The sequence below is a fragment of the Neolamprologus multifasciatus genome, chromosome 17, assembly GCF_963576455.1.
Source record: "Neolamprologus multifasciatus chromosome 17, fNeoMul1.2, whole genome shotgun sequence".
NCBI lineage: Eukaryota > Metazoa > Chordata > Actinopteri > Cichliformes > Cichlidae > Neolamprologus > Neolamprologus multifasciatus.
Genome location: NC_140455.1, coordinates 1,548,342 through 1,570,432, shown reverse-complemented (window position 1 = coordinate 1,570,432; position 22,091 = coordinate 1,548,342). Strand labels below are relative to the sequence as shown.

Genomic DNA, 22,091 nt, shown 5'->3' with positions numbered 1-22,091 from the left:
AACTGGTCTGCTGAATCATCCACAGCTCTTCATTCCAACTGAGTTGGAATAGATGCCATTAAGTGGAGGTGGTGAAAATATTCACAGCATGAATAGAGCTGTTTGAGAAATGAGCAGGGGGTGAATCCAGGAAACCGCTTTGTCAAGTACGATCAAGCTAATAAGAGTAATTATGTTTTTGAGAAAAGGGTCTTACAGAGGCCAAGAGTGAGTGTGTGGCATTTTATTTAACAGAAAAGTAATTACTGAAAAGTCCTTGTTGTGTTAATGGACACATTCTGTTGTGAAGAGTAAATGTATCCATTCGTAATGTGTTAATTACACAATTCTTTACTGTTGGCTCGTTCGATCACTTTATAGTAGCTTTAAGATTTTGTCATGGCTCATTCATAAGAATTCTTATGAGTTATTGGCTAACACAATGCCAGTAATTAAATCATCATAATTATAACGCCACTCCTGAAGGTATATTAACAAACCTTTTACTTTGGCAAAAATGTTTTCTAACAAAAGACAGCCAGCATTTATTCTTAAAGCATTGCACAGTCATTGAGGAAAACAGTGCACAGGATCAGTAGATGGTGATGTAGTGGAGGAGAGACACAGTGAGTGGCACCCAACAGAGATAGCAGTGAAATGCCTGCAGCAAACGCTTGCTGAGTTTCTCTCTGTCTTCCTTTTCATCCTAAAAGTTCACATGTGCACTCACCCTTCCAGTTTCTGCCTGAAACTTCAGATTCTTCAGTGGGAGAGGGAGGTGAAAGATGACACACAGAAGGATGGAAAGATAGTATGTGATCAATCATAACTGAAAATTGCTAAAAACGGGGAATAACAAGCTCTTGAGAAACTGACATTTCACATTAGTCTTAATGTGCTTTTAGTTGTAATTGGGTTTAAATGTCACGGTTTTTTAGGTTTATTATGGTTATTAGTTACGTCACCGTTTCAAAGGTTTCGGTAACATTTTCCCCTTTTTTTCCTGAAAATGATACGCAGGTTATTAAAGGGCAAATGTGTCTTTTTCCAGTGGAGTCTTGCCAAAAGACAAAGCCTCAGTTTGGAGAGATAAGCCGGTAGGACTGGTGCTTCACTGCAGGGGAGATGGAAAAGGTGTTTTGGTTTAAAATAAAATAGACAAACCAAAAAGTGGAGGGGGGGGGATCAATTGTTGAGGAAATGTCAGCTATGCAGTCGGATCCTTCTGGCCAAAAACAGGTAGCAGAGAAATCAAAAGGCACATAAACAGATACAGGAAGTGTCTGCCACAAGCTTTTTCCCTCCTCTCTTACAGCTACTTACATTCGCCCCTTATAGGACATGTTCTCGTTTAATGTGAAATCTTTTCATCTTTTCTAATTGTGACTGTGCAAATTCAGATTACTAATGGAAACAAGTACAAATATAGTATTCAGCTCTGAGCAGACAATGCTGTAATGTTCATCCCAACCTCTTTTACAGATTTCATTTTCTTATTTATTTGATATTATTATTAGGGATGCAACGATACCGATACTTGGATCTGAGTACTTGCCGATACTTCTACCACACACACACACACACACACACACACACACACACACAAATGCAATGAATTGGAAGACAGGTTTTATTTTATTCTCTGCCGATAAAAAATAAAATCTTACTAAAAATGACCACAAAAAAATGTCAAGTGAAAAATAAGCACTTCTGTTAAATTATTGCGGAGTCTCCACATTGTAATTTTACAAAATATCACTGAACTATTTGCACTGTCCTGAGCTTTCAGAATAATAAATAAACACTTCTGTTTATTTATTATTTCATATCGCAGCTCGAGTATGCTGAGAAGACGGTGCAATCCTATGTTTTCCACTGCCGGCATTGGCTGGTCATCGAGAGCGATAAAATGAGTCAGAGCCTCTGTTATTTTAACTGCCCGTGGATTTTCTCTTGACATTTTTCTTCGCTTTTCCAAAACCTGAGTTAAAGTTGGCTGTTCCACACTGCTGACATTTTGTTTAGCCTAGCTACAGCAGCCTCCAGTTTCTCTTTTTTATCTGGAGCCGCCAGCCTCACTCGCCTAACCCTGTGCCTGTTTAGCACGAGATGTCCCCCTAGTGGCCAATCTAAAAAACTACAACAGAAATGACAAGCCACCCTCTGATTAATGAAATAAGTTAGTATCGGTTCATGGTATCAGTTAACTTTTACGAGTATGAGTACACACACATTTTACAGTATCGGCCCCGATACCTGATACCAGTATCGGTATCGGTGCGTCCCTAATTATTATGTATATTTTCTTTATTTTCATTTTAATAATGAAGCCAGGCCACTGCACAAATGAATTTGAAAGTGTTTTAATATTATTTAAGAAAACCTTTTCTCACATTTTTCTTCTTTTTGCATAGTTTCCACCTGTTAGTACTACAGCCATTTAAGATTATGGAGATTACACATAGCAGTTTTTTGTACATGATGTCGACTTGTCTGATCTATAAAAGGGGCAGGGTTTAATTAAAACTAGCGTTCTAGTTTGTTTCTATAGTTTTTTTATCGGAGCCAATAAGCTCCAATGGCCAGGTCAATATATTATTTGATTTTATCTGTTTGCGATCTATTGGTATGGGCATTTGTAACAGCGGACACATGAAAAGGGAAAGACGAAACAGGAGAAACATCCTTCATCCTTCAAACTACATTGTCGTACTGTTTTAGTAAGGATTTGCAAAAAATGTATGCACAACAAATACTTCAGAAATACTTTTGTTTGTGTGTCAGAAAGAAGATAAAGAAGCAGCTGTGAAACTGCAGAGGGGAGAAGGTGCTGGTTTCCTTAAGCCGATAATTTGTCTTACTCACAGTGACGTGAAGTGGGAAGCAGAGCAAGTTCGAATGTGTTAAACTGGAGTGTGGCCAGTGTGTAGAAACTACACCAGTTGAATTTCAGTCTTTAACTGTGTGGTAAACAGAAGGGTTTGTCAGTACATACATGAGTCAGGGGCACGTGTGCTTCTGACTTTGTGTGTGTGTTTGTATTTGTTACCAGAGGGTCCACCGCCACCCAGACAAAGTGGCATTTAATTCCGTGGTCGCTGAGGCAAAAAAAGGAAAATAAGAGTCTGTTGCCACGGCAACAGCAAGTCACTGCACGGTGAAAAGTGTGGTGGTGCTGTGAAACTGCCTCTAGGGTGGGGAAGTGATGAGCGGGGAGGAGGGAAGGGGAATCTCTGAAGACGGGGTTAATTGACTGGACACACAAGCAGAGACGCACACCGCAGGCAGACTCACACAAATGCTCGCCATCTCTTTCATTCGCAGTCAGATTTATCAGATATGTAAAAGTCATTCACTTATCTCAAAAGATGGGGGCCAGCATAATGGTCTCACACACACACACTCGACGTTTATGCCAGTGCCACATGACTGCCTGGACAAGAAAAGACCATCTTGAGACAGTCTTGTGATGGGACCACACAGGACCAGCTATCAACATATTCATATTCAGACTCATAAGTACACAGTAACTATAAAGTAATATATTACTATTAGTTGCAGACACAAGTAATTAGTACATATTTGTTGAACTTGGGACTAATGGATCTGATTACTCATATTTTAACCTGGCTCTCGTTTTCATCTCATCACCTGTAAAGTTTTATAACTCCACACTTAGGAAGCTATCATGCTGACAAACTGTTCCCACAGACAGCCATTTAATACCTTGCAAAGTCTAAATGCCTTTGTGCGTATTCCTGCAACAAGAAGTGTTGCAGGAATAAGCGTAAGAATAAACTCCAGGACCACACTTTGCCAGGAAGACACACTCACAAGCTCAAACCACTGCTAGCTATAACAGCTATGCTACTGGAGCTGCAAATGTTTTTTCTTTGCACCAGCGTTTAACTGATAAATCTTTAATCCATATTTAGCTCTTTTGGTCTCATCTGAGATTTGAAACTTTGCTATTGTGACTTATCTCAGCTTTTAAACCTATTCATGGTAGAAAAAGAGGGGGGCTGCCAGTTCATTATCCTTGTTAATTAACTTGAAACTGATTTTGTTGTTGTACAGATATCCTTTCACACAACCCACCAACACATTCAGAACAGATCCATACACTTTAACACATGTTCAAAATGATTTTATTCTAACATAGATTGGCTGCAACAACACGTATAACTGCAGTTCCACTTAGACTTACACCCTAGCAGACACTCCTTTATTTATTTAACTTGTTACAATCATTCTAATATTAAAAAATTGTTATTGGCTAAAAATGTCTCCAGTTGTCAGTTGCTTGTCACATTATTATATGGTTATCTGACTCAATCCTTAACTAATGTGAAGCCAACAGATTTTTGGGGTAGGGAACTCCAGGCCTCGAGAGCCGGTGTCCTGCAGGTTTTGGATGTGTCCTGTGATCCAACACAGCTGATTCAAATGGCTAAATGACCTCCTCAACAGCTGTGTCCCAATTCAGGGTCCGCACGCTTGAAGTACGCATTTTAAGTGTGATTACGTCACCGCCACGCGACGACGGCTGTCCCAAATCGAAGTGTACTTGAAATGCATACTCCAAATGCGCCGTCGATTTCCCCAAATATTAAGCGTGGTCCGGTGCACGCTTCGTGGTCCCATATATCCCACAATTCATAGCGCGGCGGTGGGTGTGGATAATTTTGCCGCAAAATACGGCAGAAGGGAGCGACCGAAGAGTGAGCTGTCAAAAGTAGGTACTGAATATGACGTCACTTATTTATGTGCGAATGTTTAATAACGAAGAACATTAAAACATTAAAACATTGCTGTTGGCCACATGTTGGCAAAGTTATGTGACATTAGTGATGTTTGTACTTTCAGCGTTAACTTAGTTGTAAAGCCTTGTAATAGCCTTATATATATATATATATATATAATGATTTTAGTCTCATGAACAACATGAGCTAATTGTTATTTACTCACTACTCTTGAAATAACTGTTCGGTACAGAAATGAAGCCCAACAATCATGTTTTACAGTCCTGTGGTCTCAGCCTCAGATACTCAACTAATCACAGTGATGTCATGACAAAAATGAATGACCAACAAAACATTTTTCTCCTTCATTTCTGTCAAACAAAGCTGTATGTAACGTTTCTCGCGGTTAGTATCATGGTTGCTAGGCAACCTGAACAGCGCGACGAAGGCTAGACCGTCCCATTTCACAAGCCTCTCACTTCCGCAATTCTCGTACTTATAGTACGCACCGTACGTAGTACGCGTAGTGTGCGTACTTCAAGCGTGCAGACCCTAAATTGGGACACAGCCATTATGTCTTGAAGTTCTCCAGAGGCCTGGTAACGAACTAATCATTTGAGTCAGGTGTTTTGACCCAGGGTGAGCTCTAAAACCTGCAGGACACCAGCTCTCGAGGCCTGGAGTTCCCTACCCCTGCTCTAGTCAGTCACTTTTAAAGCCTTCAAAGTGTGGCCAAACCATTATCAGGTATCTTACAGCCATTTCCTAAATTACAGTTTAAACAATATTATATAAAGGAGGGCCTGACACTTTACAGCCTGACACTTTACATCCTGACACTTTACAGCCTGACACATTGTGCCGAATGCACTGAGGTGTTTTCAGGCATGTTTAAAGGTTTTACAGGATGTTGTCAGAAGCATAAGCCGGTTAAAGTGTTTCGGCCCCAGCCACAGCTCAATCTGAGCCCCCCTCCTCTGCCTGCCTGAGGAAGCTTTAAAGTGCAGAGTGGGGGTGACTCACAGCCAGCTGAACCCTGCTCACTGTGCTGAGTGACAGCCAGACAGACAGACACTCAGTCTAATGGAGCATAACTTCATGCTGTCACTCTGTCGCCTCTCTCTACTTACCCTATCATAATTCTGCTGATACTTTTTCCCCCACTATTTGTCTCTTTCAGTTAGAAAGTAACTCAAACTTGTGTTCATGGGGAGGTGAAGTTGTGTTCATGTGCTTACCTAACGCAAATGCTATACTTGTGAGGTCTGGGATAATGTTTATGTATAAAAGAGGTAAAGGGGTGTTGATGATCTGTGAAAGGTAGTTATTTATCTTTCATATAGCTGTATGCAGTATAATTCCAGCTGTGTCGATGAAAGTACAAAGAGGAAAAAAGAAATGCAGAATATGAATATGCCAAAATAAAAAATGTTCAGGGAATGAAGCTGCAGAGTAAATATAAAAAAAGCTTCTCAAACTTTCATTTGTTGTTTTACTCATTGGGAGGTGGATCTTTTCCAGAAAAGGCCAATATTATAATTGAATGGCTTCCTTTCAGGAAATTCTCCTTTATTATTTATGATGGTGAGAATTTGTTTGTCACTACCATAACATGATAGCCTGTCCTTTATAAGTCTGTTATATACATGTATACGTGCGGTTACAGGTTACAAAGAATTGTAACAAGAAGGTAAAACACTGTTGAATGCAAACTCCTTATAAGACACCGGTGTTGTAATAAACATGAAGTCTTTTCTTTTAACTCAACTCGCTGTTGATATCCTGTCACCTGAGAATAAGCTCTGGGGTTTTATTTTTGTAATTTTCCCCGAATAATGTAAGAGTTAACTATTTTTTGCTGAATGTGTGTAAAACCACAAAGGAAGTCAGCAGGGAGCCAGCTGAGTATTCTGCACTAGTTTTTCTTGAAATATAAATAAATCCAGGAAGCCTGAGGAAGTGTAGCATTTTAGCTAATAACTTGTTGGAAAATGACTACAATAAAAAGTAAAAAAAAAATAAAATAAAATAGGAAAATTGTATTTAATTATCAAACTGCAATAAATTTTGGGGAAACCTAACACTTTACAGGTAGCGTAATGCAGCATACATGACTAATCCTCCTTTTTCTAATCAATTCTGTGCAACATCTCAATGAGAAAGTCATTCCAACCAATCTCATCACAAAAAGATCAGTAAGAAATTGTTGCAGCTTATGAATTGGTTATTTGAAATTGCAAATTTGTACATCAAAAACTGTAATTCACCAGATATCCCTTTTAATCATCATCTCGTATTTTTCTTTCTCTCTACTCTCTTTGTTCAGAGGCTGTGAGAGGCATCCCAGTACCTAGTGGGATGAATGGAAGTGGTGTTGGTGGCATGGTTCCCACCAGCCTCAGCGGGCAGCAGCTGGCCTCTGCCATCCCTTCCCCCACAGCTGGCAAGTCCTGGCGCAGCAAGTCCATGAATCTTAAGCACAGCGCAACTTCATCCATGCTGGCAAGCCCTACACACTCCCCTTCTACCACCCCATCACCGCAAGCCCCAGAAGGGGATGGGTCAAAAGTAGGGTCAAGTGTTGCACTGCCTCAGAGGTCAATGCTGGAGAAATTTCGGCTGATTAACCCCCGATCAGCTTCAAGAGCATCGCCATCTGTGGTGGAGATGGCTTTGCAGGAGGAAGATGACCTATCAGAGTATGGTGAAGATGGATTGACGCCTACAGGGTCAGCGTGCAGCAGTGTTAGTAGCAGTGCTACGGCCAAACAAATGGCTACAAAGACCCCTGCGTCGTCCCTCACCGCACCAAGCAAAACGTCCTCATCTTCACCCTCTTCTTATTCAAAGGCGTCCGCCAGTGGTAGCAGGTCTCAAGCCTCCTCCAAAGACAAGGAGGACAAGAGCAAGTCTGGGAAGTCCTGTAAGGACAGCTCTCCCCCAAAAGATGAGCGCGACACATTTCCCGAGTCCACGAAGAAGACCTCAAAAATCGCCAGCCTCATCCCAAAAGGAGGGAAGTCATCGTCAGGGAAGAAAGATGGTGGCACCCCCTCAGCTTCAAGCGGCATCCCAAAGCCAGGACTTAAAGGTCCCTTGGCATCATCAGCAAAGCCGCAAAGTCAGTCCCAGGCCCAAAACCAGGCCGCCTTAAACAGCAGCGGAAATATACGGGGAGGAGAGGGAGAGAGAGCCAAGCTAACCAAAGGGGGGCAAAGTGGGAGTTTCTATATCCAACGCTCCGTAGGGGGCTCAGAGGGCAAACGGACCAGCATGACCTCGTCCACCAGCACCTCAGCCCTGTCTGCGTCCACTGTGGGAGGAAGTGGGGGAGGAACACCAGGAGGAAATGGAGTAGTTCAGCTTCCCCAGCAGCAGCAGCACAACCATCCTAACACAGCTACTGTGGCCCCCTTCATGTACAGGTGAGGCGTGTGTGTGTTTATTTGTCCTATCATCATCACTCAAAGGACACCCAGAGAGAGCAACCTGTTGACCCGTTTTTTGCCTGCACACATTCACACATGCACACACCCCATGAGACCTTGGAGTTCTCCCAGTGATCAGCTGGAGCCTCCCCACTGTGCGTCTTGCTCTCGCCTCCACATCCCTTCACAGGCATCACTGAACAAATTAACATCCACTCCCTGCTGCTTGCCAAAGCCTATTATTTAACTGTCTGGGTTTCATCTTTGATGTGAGCATCCAGACATTGGCAGTGTTCAAGAACTCATTCCCCTTCTCTTCATTCAGCCGGTGTTGTTAGAGGCATGCATCTGGCACATGGTTTCATGATGTTACAGCAATCAGAGGTGCAGGAAGTGGGTAAATCCCAAAGAAAAAAAAAATAGCGGAGCCGCCAAAGTCTCTGGGATGGCTTTGTGTTAGGAGAGAAAGGGAGTTAGGAATCCCATTAAACAAGACTAAATCCTTCACCCTTTCTCTCTCTCTCTGAACTACTTCCTCTGCAGCGCACAGTCAGCTCTGCCACATTCAGCAGTGCCTCTTTCGAGCATTAGCATTCCTTTAATCCCACACATTTAGTGAGCTTCTGCGGCTATCAGTCCTGAGGAGATAATGAGTGATAGTCAGCTCTGAAGCAGGGAACTAAAACTTAAAGTGTGAAAACACAGGCAGCCTACTCAGTGAGCAAAGAGTAAACAGAAGCATGGAGTGTAGTAGAAGTGGATGGACCATCTGTGATGTTACCCAGAGTTTTCTGAGAGAACATTTTAAAGCTTGGACTTCTACTCACTGTTTCTTGCCATCTTGGTCAGTAATTGGAACTAGAAAGTTCAAATTTGGCATCCGTCGCAGCTGCTCCTATATATATCTCTTAGTTGTTAAGAAAGTCTCATTTTTTTGGTGAGGGGGACCACTAACTTTGCAACAAGTGAATCATACTTGTTATTAATCTCTGTCTCTCTTCCACAGCATGTCTTTTATCCTGTCTTCCTTCTCTCACCCCAACCGGTCACGGCAGATGGCCCCGCCCCTCACTGAGCCTGGTTCTGCCTGTTAAAAGGGAGTTTTTCCTTCCCACTGTCGCCAAAGTGCTTGTTCATAGGGGGTCATGTTATGTTTTTCTCTGTATGTATTATTGTAGGGTCTACCTTACAATATAAAGCGCCTTGAGGCGACTGTTGTTGTGATTTGGCGCTGTATAAATAACATTGAATTGACTTGAATCTGGAGGGTACAAGAGAGACACATTGGAGTGTTTTAATTTGTTTATCATTAGAAACAACAGACATGCAGAGTTAATGGGTTGTCAGAATATCTGTGGTGTTAACGCTGCCCCCCTCCAAAAGTGTTACAGTGAAAGTCACCTGTGCTTTTTTACATAATAGTAGGTATGAAATTGTAGGCCATCCATCCATCCATCCATTTTCTTCTGCTTATCCAGTTCTTCTTGTAGAGGGCAAGAGACGGCGTACACCCTGGACAATGCTCAACGCCCCACTGCCGTGCTGTCCCATTTTTTACACATATTACGTAATAATGTGTCTCAGACTTTACTCGGTGGTGAATCAAATTCTCGAGGAACAGTTCACATGCAGATCTTAACCTTTTTGCTGTGTTCTAAGATATATCCTTCCGTTCATATATCTGCGGCTTCCATCTTCATGTTCTTCCTCATCCAAAGCCGTCACCATGCATAAAGGCTGCCAGCATTTTTGCCACAGTTAGGCATCCTTGTCTCATTTGGATTCTTTCTCCCTGCCCACTTAAAGTTGTTGTATCTTCCAAGCTTAACAGACCACTTTTGTATGCAGAAATAATTTTTTCCCATTCTCTTTCTCATGCACTCACAGTTGCACCACAGAGAAATGTAGTTTGCAATGCCCGTTCTCATCCTATGCTTCCATAACCCAGGTTGACCGGACAATTTTTACAGGGAGCGATTAAAAATACTAAAATTGTTGGTGCAGTTAATCTTTTTTTTCAAATTTCCGCAGCTTCAATCACATTTCTTTACATGACCAGCAGTAAACCTTCTTTTTTAAAGCAGCAGAGTCAAATATCTTATTACTGCACCCCCCCCCCCCCCCCATATCTATTCTCTTATTTTTGGGTGATACTGTGCCATACAGCAATGGTAGTGAATATCTGTGTCTCCGTCTTTGTGAATCCACTGAGGTGAGGGAAGCTTGCAGGAGGAAGAAAAGCTTTTTCACATGAACTGAAATCACAGGCGAATGCTGTTGCCACAATTGGAAGCCAATTTTTATCTGCAGCTCTGCAGGTGGTGGTCGTCCCTGGTGTGTGTCTGCACGCGTGGAAGAAATGCATGGCGTTCAGTAGCTTGTGCTTAGTTCTCTGCCTGCCTGTTTCTTGTTTTCTCAGTTTGTAATGCAGTTTTGCTGTGTGCATTTCGGGATTTTGTGTGTGGTTTAAAGTGTTAGTTTGTATGTGTTTCACTGTTTGTGTGTTCCTGCGTGAGAGGGCTTTCTGTTGGGTTTGTGTGTCAGCTGTATAACTGTGTCGTTCTGTGCCTTTAGTCTGTTTTTGCACGGTTTTGTGCCACTTTCATTGTTCAAAGTTTGTATGTACGTGTAAGACTGTTATCTTATGAGGAGCGTTGGACTCCACCTTTGGTTCTTTAGATCGGCAAACAAGGGAGAGGAAGCACACAGCAAATGTAGTTAAATCCATCCCTCCATGACTGCAGTGCCTTTAATTCGGGTTAGACTGAAATATCTGATAAACCCATCTTCTTAACTGCTGTGTGTTATTTGTTCTTTGTGCCTTTAGGACATTCTCAGAAAATGACTGCACCATGGTGGCCCCAGCCGACCCCTGCCTCAGCCCCACCAAGGGAGAGCTAGTCTACAGCAAGACAGCCAAACAGTGCCTGGAGGAGATATCAGGTATGCACCAGGTCACCACACATGTGGGCTCCGCTTGGAGGATATTTCTCAGTGTGGGTGTGAGAATGTGCATAAGTATCTGTGCATTATGATCTGTCCCTGTAGATAAATAGCAGTGGTCTGCTACATGCTAAAGGAACTGATTTAAAATGACGTTTTCCTTCATTAAACAATTGGAACAAAATGTGTTAGCTTAGGTAGAGACTCTTGTTACAATATGGATTAGCTGTCCACAGTGATGTTTGTCAGAGACGAGGTTAATGGAGTATAGGTGGAAAAGTAGCTGCAGGAGAGCCTTTTGAAAGCTGCTGCTGTGGCCAACTCAGTGTACTGGTATTATGCAGCTGGTGTGTGAATGTGCTAAAGTGAGTCTGTTTGTACTTACTGGGAGGATTCCTGTTCTGGGCTGGTTTCATGTAGGGAAAGGAAAAGGTCAGCAGTGACAGCTGGACACGGGGAGCATCTGCAGCTGTGTTTACTTCGCTGCAGGCTGCCACCAGCTGATATAATCGCATCGCTGCACCATCACCAGTCACCATGATACATACATGTACATGGTTTATCTCCAGTCTCAGAGTATTTATAAGATCGGTATGGCTGTCTGTAAAGCTTCACACACAACACATATACACACATAAAGTGGAGCTGTAGGTTGTCTTCATTGTGGAATTACAGTACTGTGGCGTTTTTCTGCATCTCAGAGTTCAGGACTGAGGGACATTTGACCACTTTTAAAGGAGTTTCTAACCACAAAAGCCCAGACAGGAGAAGGATGAGAGGTTAAAGCAGGCACCAGACCATCAAAATACAAACTGCTGGCACAGACAAATCTCTTTGTTTCAGTTGCATTTTACCAGTTCCAAATGAAGAGGTCACTGTGACAGCTCTTTCGTCCATTATAGCTCTTTGATCTGCCTTCAGTTCAGAGGTTACATCTGTGGTAGATGTGTCCCCTTCTTTTTTCTTTAGCGTCATAATCTTTTCATCACTGATTTTATTGCAGAGGATCCTTTGAGACTTTTTGGGTTTTCCATTTTAGAACAGGTCACTTGATTCAGATGATGTCTTCATTTAAAATCAAACTTCTTAATTCAGACGTCAAGTTCAAAGTGAAGCCAGAAGACCAGCATACACAAACAACAGCATGTGATTATAGGTTTGGGGATGCAGCAACATTCCAGACATTTTGCTTTGGTCGCGGCTTTTCCAAAGCCCATGATTTCAAGGATAAAATTAGACTGCGGTGCTGACCGTTCTCTTTGTTTGAGGTCCATTGCAAACACTTGCTTTTTAATGTCACACGCTTCATGGTCATTGCAGTCTTCATTCTTCCTGCTCTTCAGTAGAGAGACAGGAATGAGTCTCTGAGAGGGAAATTCAAGTGTATGCGTACCACAAATGCCACATGACAAGACTTCTCATATACATTTACATATACAGACTGAAGCAGTGTCAGTAAGACCAGTTTTAAAACATCAAAGCAGCACTCTATATAAACTCTTCATTCATACGTTGAGTTAAGCTTGAGCTTAAAAGTGTCACAGTTTATTTGTCTTCATCTGTTCTTCTTTTATTCATGATAAAACATCAGTTTGCGATGAAGTATGAAGTAGGATCACCTTGATTATGTTTTCTCAGGCAACTGCTTGCAGGTCCTCCAGCAGTTAGTAGTCACGATTAGAGAAGGCTGTGGTAGACAGCTGTGACTAATAGAGACAGTGCTAATAATGCTCCCAGTGATTGATGGGAATATGTTGGCTCGGTGGTCTCATTGTTGATTCGCGATAAGCTGCGGGCTTGCTGCTTTAGCTCCTCAAGATAGCATTTAATTAAGTTTGGGTGGTCAGAGTGGTGCAGCGGGGGCTGCGAGCTTACAGGTGCACTGTCCAAGCAACTCATTGTCACACTGTGAGGGAGAGAGATGGAGAGACACTGAGAAAGAGGGGGGAGGGAGGCATACAGGAAGAGGGCTAGTAAGAGCAGAGCAGAAAGAGAGAGATTAGGTGAAAGAGAGGGTGATAAACACAGAGGGGGGAGAGAATGTGAGAAAGGAGAGGGAGTGAGTGAGTGAGAGAGAGAGAGAGAGATGCAGGCGCTCCGAGAGCTATGTGAGCCCATTTGCCGGCTTCACCACCGTTCACTCTCCGCTGTGAGGAGAGAGGAACCGTCACAGAGGAGGCAGGAGGAGCGTGGCTGTCAGGTGGTAATTAAAGGAGAGACAGAAGGTAGGGGGAGATAGATAAGAGTGAGTGAAAAGACACTGCCATTTAATAGGGGGAAAAGATAAAGAGAGCGCAAGAGGAAGAGAGAATGTGTGAGGAGCGAGAGATGTAGCGAGTCGTTCATCCACGCCCCTGACTGTGGTGAAGCAGGAGAAAGGAGCCAAGAAGACAGAGAGACAGCATGCGGACAGGGAAGGAGTGGAAGAAATGAATGTTTGTGTCTGGCTCGGCGTCTGACCGTGACTATGGGCTGGCTTAATGATGGATCTGGATTTTACCTACATGCCTGAGAAGGTGGTTTTCTCTCCACTCCACTCCCTCTGCTCGCTTTCCCTCCAGCCCACTGAAGCCTGGACATCAGTCGGGAGACGCAGGACCTGGGGCTCCATCTCTTATGCTTCCTCTGTTTTCTTTGCGCTCCTTGCTTCCATCTGCTTTCTCAGTTTTAGTGCAGTCAAGATGTGAAACAGAGTGCCATGCACAGGTAGATCCACTTGCATGTATAGTTTCAGTCACTGAGCTGCCAGCGGTAAAGAGGTTAGTTGAAAAAGGGAGAGGATGAAGAGAGGAGCGGAGTTCTCGGTTTATCAGGGCGGCAGCCCAGCTCGACGGCCTCCGCAGCCTCTCCCTGACAACCTCAACCTGCGGATCAAGCAGCGCTCGCTTACTAACCTGACCCTGCTCAGTGATGGCGAGCAGCAGGTTTACACCTTTGAGCTCGGCGAGCTGCCGCCGTCTCGCCTTTCCCAACCTCAAAACTCTTCATTGTACTCATCTTCCACACAACGGGCAGGAGGCAGTCTGCAGGGAAGCCCCAGGAAGGATGTGGTAACAAGAGGCGGAGGTGTAAGGGGCACCAGAGCTCGATCTCTGTCGCTCTCCCTCACTAAGGTGCTCTCTCAGTCAGAGCATTCTCTCATTCCAGTCCCTTGGCGATGCACAGCAGCAGGAGGGCGGCCACAGCGGGCATCGTACAGTGGCCACCCGAGGATTGAGGCGCAGCGGAGGTCCAGAGAGGTGGCAGGAACAGATGAAGAGGTCAGCAGGGGGCGGTCCGATGAGGAGGTGGCAGCAGCAGACAAGGGAGGCGGGAAACAGGGAGGCAGGGAGAAAGATGGCGGATTTTGGGCGGAGGAGGAGGTTTCTGAGGGAGGTCCTCGTGAAGGAACAGCTCAGCTTGATAAGGAGGTGATCCTCACCATGCTGGGTGACCTGGAGCAGGTGCTGCACGCACAGCCTCGCCCACGTAAGTGAGCATTCATTCTCATATAAAGCCTAGAAAGGACTGTTGTTTTTTTTATTACATATTACACACGTGATCACACACGTCAATCAGCAGCTTTAAAAAACTATTTCTATTCATTTAAAATCTTGCTTTTTAAGGAAACAAACTGAGAAGCAAAGTAGCTCTGATAGGATGGTTATTTTCATAACCTTCATGATGAGTCAAGCTGTCCTTACTGAATAGATGGCATTTTAACCCTTTAAACCGGTCGGAGCGGGCACGCTTCGTTTTGCGTAACTATTTTTAAATCCCTGTAGAACCGTAACCAGGTAAGCTAGCGCAATAATTTTTTTTTGCATATGAAATCGGAAGAGTTGTACTTGCATCTTATGCCATCAGCTTGTCCTAAGTCACGGTTTCCTTCCACATATAGCTTTGCAAAAACTGCACAAAAAGCACTTGCAGCAACAAAAACATAATATTCCAGAAACACGCTTTGCCGATCCGATCAGCTGTTCGTAACACTCAGAAATAGTTTATTTTGATGCATATGCTGTTTTTTTTGCAAATTTGCATTATAGTATTTATTTTCGTTTTTCCTGCAGTATATAAAAATGAGTGTATCTCAATAATAAAGCTATGAAGACACTCAAAATAATTTTCCTGTTGTTGGAAACTGTTTTGTGCAACCTTTTTGTATTTACAGTTTTGAGAGATAAGCCTCTTGCATTTCTCTAACTAGAAATATATGTTAAAAAAAACAAAAACGAATTTCAATTTTGTTGTTGTTTGTTGCAATTTTTGTAGTTATTATTGACTTAATGCAGACATATTATTAAAATTTGGGCTATAACGGTTGTATTGATGTATAGCAACTTGAAATGCTCCCATAAATGGCTCTACAGCATGTAAAAATATAAAGACAAGCTCTGGCGGACTTGGTTCTCTGGTAGGTCTTAAAGGGTTAAGGCATTGTTTTGCAAGAACATGCTCTAGAAGAACACTTTGCTTCCTGTAGTCCATACCTTTACACTCACAGATATGTTGCATTCTCACCTAAAAGATCTGCACAGCAGCAGTAGTTTATTTCCTAGATATTACACATCCTATTTTTCACCTGCATTCACTCTGTCACAGTCTGCAAATGAGGCACTTTGTTGAGCATGCAGCTTTAAGTGGTTTAATGTAAATCTCAGTAAATCTCAGTCTAACCTGGTACTGTGCTATATTGGCACCAGCTCTGTTAATATATGTCAAATTTTCCAGTGTACGCACCATCTGCCATCCTCCCATGTGGAACGATCACCCGTGCACAAACCTGGCTTTAACGTGAGAGAAACACAGGAGTCATTAAGAAGGATTTCTGACAATTATTGTGATAAATCAAAGTGAAATGTGAAACAAAGCACAGTTAGCATGGGTAGATTTGGCTGATATCCTTTGAGCATGTTGAAGCATGATGCAGCAATAAACAGAAATACCTTGAGATAGAGCTAAAGCGAAATCAACACCTCCTCCACGGCTTCTATTACTTGCACCGCCCTCACAGCCTGTGAATCACACAGCCAGTGTGATCGATAGCCCATTATTGCACACTTCATTCAGGGGTATTTGAAACAAATATGTGGCTGAATTAGACAAACGCAGTAAAAATCTTCTGAAGTCTCAGTGTTCCCCTGTGTGTTAACTAAAACTGTTTCACTGCCAGTTATCAATGTATTTATTTTGCTTTTTGCTTTTTGCACTGCATTAGATAACATCAAAATAGTGTTGTCAAAAAGGGCAATAGTGTTGGCATTTTTATTATTTGTGTGTTGTAATCTTAATGAATATATATACCAAACTTTGGAGTTTGGTATATGGCGGGGTGCTGTTCACACCCAAGTTTATGAAAGCAATAACTCAAGAACAAGGCATCATAGAATTTTCAAATCAATACCATGGTTGCATCTGAAAATCTCTGTTAAGTTTAAATCTCGGTGACCTTGACTTCAAGGTCAGAGGACAACTTTTCTGAAAATCAGAGGAGTTTCACATTTATAACACTGGTATGTCTACTGCACAGGGAGATCCGCGTGAGAAAGGAGGCTGAAGGGTAGCACTATATTTTATATATTGATAAAGAATTACAAACAACAATTAGTTGATGTTTAAAGCAGGTTTATTTAATTAATATCCAATTTATTTCCAATTTGTAGTGACATGGTGAAATGTGTCTGTTTGCTTGGTGAACTGGTGAGAAACAAAACTGAACTTGTTTTGGTTTCTGTCGCAAAATTCTAGCGAAACTTCTCAAAAGGGTTTTGATTGCTGTCAGGTTAACGTCAGTGTAACAGGTCAGAGCTCCTATTTATGAGTTCTTCCTCACAGGATCGAAACGAAGTTATGAATTCACAAAGAATCAAAGTGTTTGTGTATTATTGTTCACACTAAATCTGACCCTAATCAATGTAATATGAGTCAATCAAAGAAAATGTTAGTTTTGAATTTGAAATTATGCAACTGACAATTGTGAAACTTTTTGTTTGTGTATTTCTTTATTTTTTTCTTTTGCATACCATGTCAAACTTTTCTGTATATACTCATGTTGTAGATTTAGGAGCAAACAAGTAATTGTTAAAATGTTTATTTTTTATTTTAACAATCATCAACTTCATACGCAGGGTTTGTAGGGGTGCTTGAAATCCTTGAAAATGTTTGGATTTTAATATAGCCTTTTCAAGGTTTGAAAAGTGCTTGGATTTTGGATTTGGTGCTTAAAAGTGCTAGAAACTGTAACCATATTTCTTTCACCACAAATAACTATTTGATTGAATAGTTTTCTTATCAGATTGTCACAAAGTCTAAAAGCAAAATTTCTCCGCCTGGGCTGCCTTGCACCTCTGCGTGTCAGTCTGTTTCAATGTTTACATTAAACAACTTAAAATCATAATGGCTTCAAGCTCACATTGAGACCTGCCGGGCACTATCAGCCACTAAGACAAATTTTGATGCGTTTTTGTATATGAGTATTTCATACTTCAAGGCTGACTTTTTTTTTAAGGCAGATGAAGTCTTATATGCTGAATTGACCTGAGTATGTCATCTGTTAAAAGCCTCTCCCAGTCAGTGCTGTTCTCCATGCCTGTCATACTGGACGTGATTTTATTAGAATAAACACGTTAATGGTGATCATTTAAAACTTTAACAATAATACAGAAAGCAATGTAGTTAAACATCTTACAGTTAGTTTTGAATGAATGAACTTTAAAAAAACAAACAAACATCTGTCTCCTATTTTTTGTGTCACATAGGAAAGAAGCATCAATATCTGATGTGTAGACTTATTGTTTTGGTCTTACTGAGGTGATGCGAAGTGAAATATGCATTCTGTTTTTTTGTAATGTGCTGGAAAAGCTTGAAAATGGACCTTGAAAGTGCTTAAAAAGTGTGTGTGTCAGATAAAACCATGCATTACATTAAACACTGTTGCACAGACAGTTGTCATTGATGTAATTAACAGGCTCTCAATGTGCTTAAGTGGCTGCCAGGAAACACATTTGTGTCCACTTAGATATACCGTATTTTTTGGATTATAAGGTGCACTGTCGATGAACGGATCTGTTTTCATACATAAGTTGCAATGGATTATAAGGCGCATTAAGTTAAACAAAACAGTTAGATAAGTCAAACTTTACTCAACTCATTCTTCTTGCTTCCTCCACTTCTGTAACATTGATTCATTAATGTTGAATTCTCTCACAGCTGCTCTATTCCCATGTTGTTGCAGTATATTAGTGACTAACCTCGTATTGTGGATGGATTATCTCAGTTGTTCTCCTTATTGAAGTTTGGTCCGTTTACAGCATCCTGCCTTGCGACTGCATTTGTCAAAAACCATCGGGAACCCTCACGTTAACTTAGTTAGCGTTCATCCTCCAGCTTCACTGTGTTATGCTATTATGCTTTATGTTATGCCAGAGCTTCGAAAGTGTGGGATGTATGAATGTATCCCACATTCTTGATTTTTCGTTCACAAACACTTGTTGTAATGACTAACTACTCCCAACATTTTGGAGATGTTAGCTCTTTATACAGTAAAGTTACAGCTGGATACAAATAACATCAGGCTGATCCTGCCACGATTTGTTCCCCCGTTCAAATCACGGACAAACGGTATCCCAATGTTGTTTATGTTTTTGAACCCATTTTGCACAGAGAGGCATTTTTTGAAAAATGCATTGATAGCAATGTTGAATATTATAAGATAAGATAACCTTTACACAGGAAAAAAACAACTACATGTGAAATAATTACACCGTGACGCCTCTGCCTTTCTAAATGGAGGGACAGTAACTGCGTGTATATGTAAGCGTGTAAAACCTGCAGATAGTCAGATTAACAGTATTTTGTCTCTATCTGCCATTCTGCAATTCATCTCATGTAAACAATAACGTAGCGCTCTGCGTGACGTGAAAAAAGGCACATACCTTTGACGTTGCGTGACGAACTCTGTAGTTCTCGTCCACACGTAAACGCAAAAAAGGAGTTTTAAAAATCTCAGTTTTCGGTGATTCGAAACGCCGTTTACGTGTGGACGAAAGGCCCAAACGCATAGAAACAGCTGCGTTTTCACTGTGTTATGCTAACATAGCTGTGTCACTAGTGATCACATGGCACAGCATTATATACCAGCTAGTCCAACTTCAGTAACCCTACAAACGTCACTGCTGTTTAGTTTTCTGTCTTCATTTATGTTGGAAGTGATAGCAGAGCTGTACATTTTATTTTTTTCAGAAATCTCTCAGTCAGAACATGCTATATCATGTTTAGGTAAATAGCGAAACTAGCGAGCTAACTTTCAGCTAACTTCTAACTCTGTTAAATTTAATAAATTCTGTTTTCATGGATGCCTGGATGTTAAACGTAATTGTTACACCTGGTAAAGCAGCAACGCTGATCATTTTATTAAAGATGAAAGAATTTAGACAGTTTTTAACTCTCAGTGTGCTCCAGTGTTCGTTTGACTTTGGGACCTGAAGCAACAGAGTTTTGGACCCAGAGAACTCCAAGTCCGCTAGGCTTCCGACTACGGTAGCCATAATGCTCCGACAATCCATCAAGCGGTGGGCTTTGTAGCTTACCAAAGTCGCACTGAAACATTTTTGACAGATCTTTGAGCGCCGTTTACCACTTAAAATTGGTTCGAGGTCAGTAAGCACAACCACAATTCATACATAAAGCGCACCAGATTATAACACGCACTGACGATTTCTGAGAAAATTAAAGGATTTTAAGTGCGCCTTGTAGTGTATGTGTGTGTGTGTGTGTGTGTGAGAGAGAGAGAATGAGAGAGTTTGAGAGAAGCCAAGCTTCATTCAAACTGATTTGCAACAAACTGCAGCAGTGAGGGCAAACTAGTGCACAGTTATGTTTACGTGAGTGTTATTTTGTATGCATTTGTATAGTTAGATAACTGTGAGAGTACATTGATAGCATTTAGCACTAGTAACGGCTATTTGTACCAGTTAGCATGAAAAAGTAGGGGAAGGAACTACATGTAAGCATTGACTGGTACTGTACAGTGTGTGTGTGTGTGTTTGTGTGTGTTTATGCTCGAGTGTATGAATAAATGCGTCGATTTTAAACAGTAGCCATTTGCATTTTGTTGTGTCAACTCTGTTTCAAGGAGCATTTGTTTAACATCCAGCATTTGTGTGTGTGTGTGTGTGTGTGTCTAAGAGTGTGTGTATATACCTTTCCTGATTCTATTCCCTCAACCCCTCTCTCTCTCACACACACACACACACACTGGCCTGGTCTCCGTTTGGCTGCTTCCTGTGCTTTCCAGGCCAAGTTCTGAATGTAAGCTTGAATCCAAATGAGCGCTTGGTGGCTTCTCACCTCTCTGTAGGGTTGGAAGTGAAAGTAGGAGCTAAAAAATATTGTATAAGCATATTGCTACATTACTTCATCAGGTGCAAAAGATTTAACCAAACCAGTCTGCTAGTCTTTAAAATCAGTTATTTACAGCAGAAGGTGTAACGCTGTAATGTTTTGGTTTCACTGTGGATGCAGTCATGTCATTGCAGCATTGTTCGGGTGAGACCTCTTCTCATGCACTGCTGCTATGGCTCTCATTTATACACACACACAAATAGATTCACACACACTCGCACCTTTAACTGCTTCTCAATGTTTCATTAAGTGTCCGTTCATAATGGAGATTCTGGGACTAGATTGCCTCATGTCACTTTATAATGGGATTGTAATTGGATCTTTCTTGAAGGAGAGCTGGTGAGAGAAGTTTTGCACATCAGGGATGACATGAGAAAAAGACGGATTACAATAGTGATGTGTCGGTCGCGAACGAAACGGCTCTTAGAGCCGACTCTTTGAAGTGAACGCGCGAGCCGGCTCCTTATCACGAGCTGTGGGGGGTTTTTTTTCTTTCTCTCACCCTCTCTCTCGCACTTTTTTCCCGCTTCACTCCGCACGCGAGCCTTGTGCTTTGCGCTGGGAAGAGGGGGGAGAGGCGGTAGTTACACTCTCAGTAGCACAGGAACAGAGCGGGAGGGAAAGAGAGAGCCAGGGACAACAACGTCACATTAGAAAGGTATAGTAATCATCCACAACTATTTTCAGTTGCAGATGATAAAGGATTCAGAAAGTTTATTCATGCAGGCCCATATGACAGAGAATATGCATCTTCTTTTTGTTTGCATATTTCAATTTATATTTAATTGTGTTGTGGTTTGCAGTGTTTTGTGTTGTTTCACTTTAAATTTGTTTAAAAGGAAAAAGCTGAAAATTTAAATAGTTAAAAGTTGAAATGTAAATAGTTGGTTTACATTTTATGTGGAGTGAATAAATAAAAGTATATTTACAGTGGCCCCTAGAGACAAAGCACGTACTAACTCCAAAACACGTACAAAACACAACAGAAGTGCTCCAGGATGCTAGGGGGCAGTGTTGAGCTTTGTTACCTAGTGGCTACACAAGCCAGGAAGTACCAACAACTGGATTTGGTGTGTGGTAATAACAGGTAAATGAACTTTTTTTTTTTTAATTATTTGAATATATATGAGTGCTTGTGTATAAATACACAAATAATACACATATACTTTCAATTGTGTAATTTAAGTGATCTAGGTTGCTCTGTTTTGGAAGTTCAGTTAATGCTAGAAATGTGTTTTAGAGTTTGTACGTGATTTTTGGAGTTCATACGTGCTTTGTCTCTAGGGGCCACTGTATATATTTATATATAAACATATATAAATAAAACCACTTTTTTTTTTTTACATTAGTAATTATTTTTGTGCATAATTTTATAGTGTTGTTAATAATAAATTAATTAAAGCAACAAAGCAACCTGAAGCCGAAAGAGCCGGATCTCTAAAAAGAGCCGGAAATCCCATCACTAGATTACAAAGAAAGACAAAATCAGGTGGTTGTAATGTTTTGAGTTTGCAGTGAAGAGCTCCCCTTCCCATTAGGATAATGTGATCCAGGATCTCCCTTCTTAAAGGAGCTTTAGCCTTTCTAAAAGATCCATGTTGTAATTGAGGTCAAG

General features: G+C 41.6%; 1 protein-coding gene and 1 long non-coding RNA gene across 5 annotated transcripts in view; both read left to right on the top strand.

Annotated features, from left to right (window-relative positions):
- Positions 1–22,091, top strand: part of nav3 (neuron navigator 3) — a 265,011-nt gene that overhangs the window by 166,111 nt on the left and 76,809 nt on the right. For all 4 annotated transcript variants that reach the window (XM_085138223.1, XM_085138222.1, XM_085138224.1 and 1 more), the window contains 2 exons: positions 7,048–8,146; positions 10,977–11,092. In XM_085138223.1, coding sequence (XP_084994349.1) covers positions 7,048–8,146; positions 10,977–11,092 — 1,215 coding nt within the window. The remainder of the gene's footprint in view (positions 1–7,047; positions 8,147–10,976; positions 11,093–22,091) is intronic.
- Positions 14,567–19,151, top strand: LOC146498674 (uncharacterized). The gene is made up of 2 exons (XR_014870256.1): positions 14,567–18,432; positions 18,737–19,151. It is a non-coding gene; the product is annotated as an uncharacterized LOC146498674 (long non-coding RNA).